At 36.3% G+C, this 3069-nt stretch overlaps 1 protein-coding gene across 1 annotated transcript in view; it reads left to right on the top strand.

The window, feature by feature from the left end:
- Positions 1 to 179: 179 nt before the first annotated feature.
- The window catches only part of CIDEA (cell death inducing DFFA like effector a), a 15773-nt gene continuing 12883 nt past the window's right edge, over positions 180 to 3069 (top strand). The window contains exons 1-2 of the mRNA XM_007951686.2: positions 180 to 320; positions 1068 to 1214. Coding sequence (XP_007949877.2) covers positions 189 to 320; positions 1068 to 1214 — 279 coding nt within the window. The 5' untranslated portion in view covers positions 180 to 188. The remainder of the gene's footprint in view (positions 321 to 1067; positions 1215 to 3069) is intronic.

The following is a 3069-nucleotide window of genomic DNA, read 5'->3' as shown; positions in this document are numbered from 1 at the left end:
TATATATATATATATATACATACATATTTGTTCATTTATTTATTTTTCAGTATCCCTCAACCATGGAATTCCTTTCTTTTAGATGCAAATATGTATTATTCCTGTGTACTTCAAACCTCTTCTTTAAAGATTCTGAAAACACTCTCTAAGATGGTTTTACTCTTCTCCATTTCAGGCCCCTGTCATTTATGGGGTCACAAACAAAGAGAGTCCTGTTTAATCCCCTCATGCATTCAGCTCGTCCTTTCCGAGTCTCAAACCATGACCGGAGCAGCCGGAGGGGAGTGATGGCCAGCAGCCTGAAGGAGCTCATCAGTAAGGTGCGTGTCTCACCAGTGCTCAGAAGGTACCAGAACTCAGAGGGCTATGGCCATGAGTACTGGGCCAAAGCAAAGACTTGTTAAGAATTTCTCTTTGCCTCTCAGAGTCTGCAGGAAAGCCATTTCTCAGTGGTAAAGAATACATGATTATATCTCTATACCTTAAAAGACAAATACAGAGACGAAAACCTTAAAAGTATCCACCAATTAAACATGTAACTTTGTTTCTTTGATAATAGAGAATACAGGGAAGTAGTAAACTTTGGAAATCTGTTTTTGGTTATAAAGTCCCAAGAAGAATATTCCTTAATCCAAAACTGTGTCCCAGATCACCAAATAAAGAAGGAACACCTACTAGGGAAGTATAACTTAGATAAAGATACCTATGGAAACAAAAAGTGTGCACATTCAGATATACCCCAGGATACTAAGGCTCCTCAAGAATTGTGGGTACAGCATGACTCTTTGCATTTGTGAAATCAGTAATTTTCAAAATTATAAATGTTACTCAGTTTAATCACCTATCCCATGTCATTAAAATCCCTTAAGAAGGTAGGTCCTTCAAAAATCTTAACATCTCTTTCTCCAAGCATAAGACTGAACTATAGATACCAACTAAGGTATATCTTTACCATTTTCTTTTAATCATAATCAGCCAAAACTTTTGAAAATTTCAGCCTAAAAATCATCATTGAATGGTCAAATGTAAATATCTTGCTTCATTCCATTTCTCTGATGCAAATCTAGACCCTGGATGCCCTAGTTATCACTGCCGGGATGGTCACTTTGGTGCTGGAGGAAGATGGCACAGTGGTGGATACAGAAGAATTCTTTCAGACGTTAGGAGATAACACACATTTCGTGATCTTGGAAAAAGGACAAAAGTGGACCCCGGTAAGCAAAAACACATTTATCCCACAAACTACTGGGTAGACCTTTTATTTGCCAAAAGTCATGCTGACTTGCCCACTCTCTAAATATATACTTTGCATTAATCTAATAAGTGGACCTGCAACTCTCTATGTGATTATTTTAGGTATTTCTAGGAAAGTTAGTATCTGTAAACTTGGACTTTATGATGTAAAGCAAATAATATTTAGCGAAAATTATTTAGACAGTGAGTAGGTGCAGATATTTGTAAAGTAAATAATTTTGAGGGAAAATTGAGGGATCTGTGAGTAGGTAATGATCTTTTTTTAAAGTAGGAAGATATGGTCTGGTGGCTAATCACTGTATCTGTCTTTAGGAGGCCAGAGAAACTAACCAATGAAGTTAGGTAGGGTATGAGTGTGTGTGTGTGTGTGTGTAAATACAGTGATTTAGAAAAGTAAAGATATACAACAAAGTCTTCTATGTCTGGGAAAACTAAAGTTCTCCCATTAAAAAACACCTAAAATGTAAAGCAAAATACTAAAACACCTTTTGCACACCTAGCTGAGCCTTCAAGAAAGGGAAATTCTCAGAGGCCAAAGTTTTTCTGCGGAAGCAGAGTCCAGAGAGGAATGCAACCACTGAAACTGCAGCTCACCTGTGGGCACCCACTGAGCACAACACACAATGGGGAGCAGATTAGAGATGCCCACATAAGGCAGGGAACCTTTAAGTTCTTCCCTGAAAATGTGTGGCCACAAGCTGCCCTCATGAGGTTTTAGGGAAGACTGAGTAAAAAAAAACACGCAAACTAAGACTTTAATTTAAAGAAATCTGGGGAAGAGTGTCAATGGGAAGATTTTGCTCATTGAATTCTCTTTACTCAACTAGTCCCTCCTCCTAGTCCTAAGGGTCCAGGGTAGATAGTGCTTCAGGTAACCAGCAAGAGCAAATATGAGTACTGGATGAACATTCAACCAGGCCTCAAAGGATTTCCATACCTAAGTTCCAACAAATGTGAGTTCACTATAAAAACACAAAACATAAGGACTTGAAGCAATATATAAGATAGTAAACAGGAATAAAGTCAGACTTGCAAAGACTTCAGATATTAGAATGATCAGATATAGAATATAAAATAAATACATTGTTAAATGTTCAAAGAAATAAAAAAATAATTGAAAGAAAGAAGGAACAAGAGGTGATCAGTAAGAATTAGGCAGGCTTTAAAGAATCAAAATTTCTGGAAATGAAAAATATAGCAATTGAAATAAAGTAAATGGAGACTCAGGTTAGACAGAACTAAAGAAATAATACCAGACCTAGAGGATATTTCCAAAGAAGGTGCCCAAGATATAACACAAAAGACAGAGATGGAAAACATGATGGAAGTCTGAGCCATGACTGAGAAGATCTTAAATACATCCATTTTGCATCCTCAGGGTAGGGAAAAATTTTTGTTTTGTTTTATTTTGTTTTTACTTAAAAAAAAATGATAAATTTAACACCATTAAGAATTTTGTTCATCAAAAGACACCATAAAGGAAGTAAAATAATAAGGCACAAAATGGGAGAATTTGTTTGTAGCATAACCTGGCAAAATATTAATATTCAGAAACAAGAGACAATCCAACATAAATAAATAAATACAGACCAAAAGACAGGAACAAACCAAAAAAAGCAATATTTGCCCAAAACCAAAGATTAGGAGGCAGAGAAGAGATGGACAGGGAATCAAATGAATGGAAATGGGGAACCCAGGGAAGAAATGGGGAGAGTGTTGACACATGAAAGGGATTGCAGCCAATGTCATGGAACAATTTGTGTTTATGAATTATTCATTAGAAAGTAAATTTGCTGTTTAAACTTTCACCTAAAG

The sequence above is a fragment of the Orycteropus afer genome, unplaced genomic scaffold (genome assembly GCF_000298275.1).
Source record: "Orycteropus afer afer isolate SDZICR_OR568_19922 unplaced genomic scaffold, OryAfe1.0 scaffold00307, whole genome shotgun sequence".
Classification (NCBI taxonomy): domain Eukaryota; kingdom Metazoa; phylum Chordata; class Mammalia; order Tubulidentata; family Orycteropodidae; genus Orycteropus; species Orycteropus afer.
The sequence above is the reverse complement of the archived record's forward strand: the minus strand, read 5'-3'. Positions and strand labels throughout refer to the sequence as shown.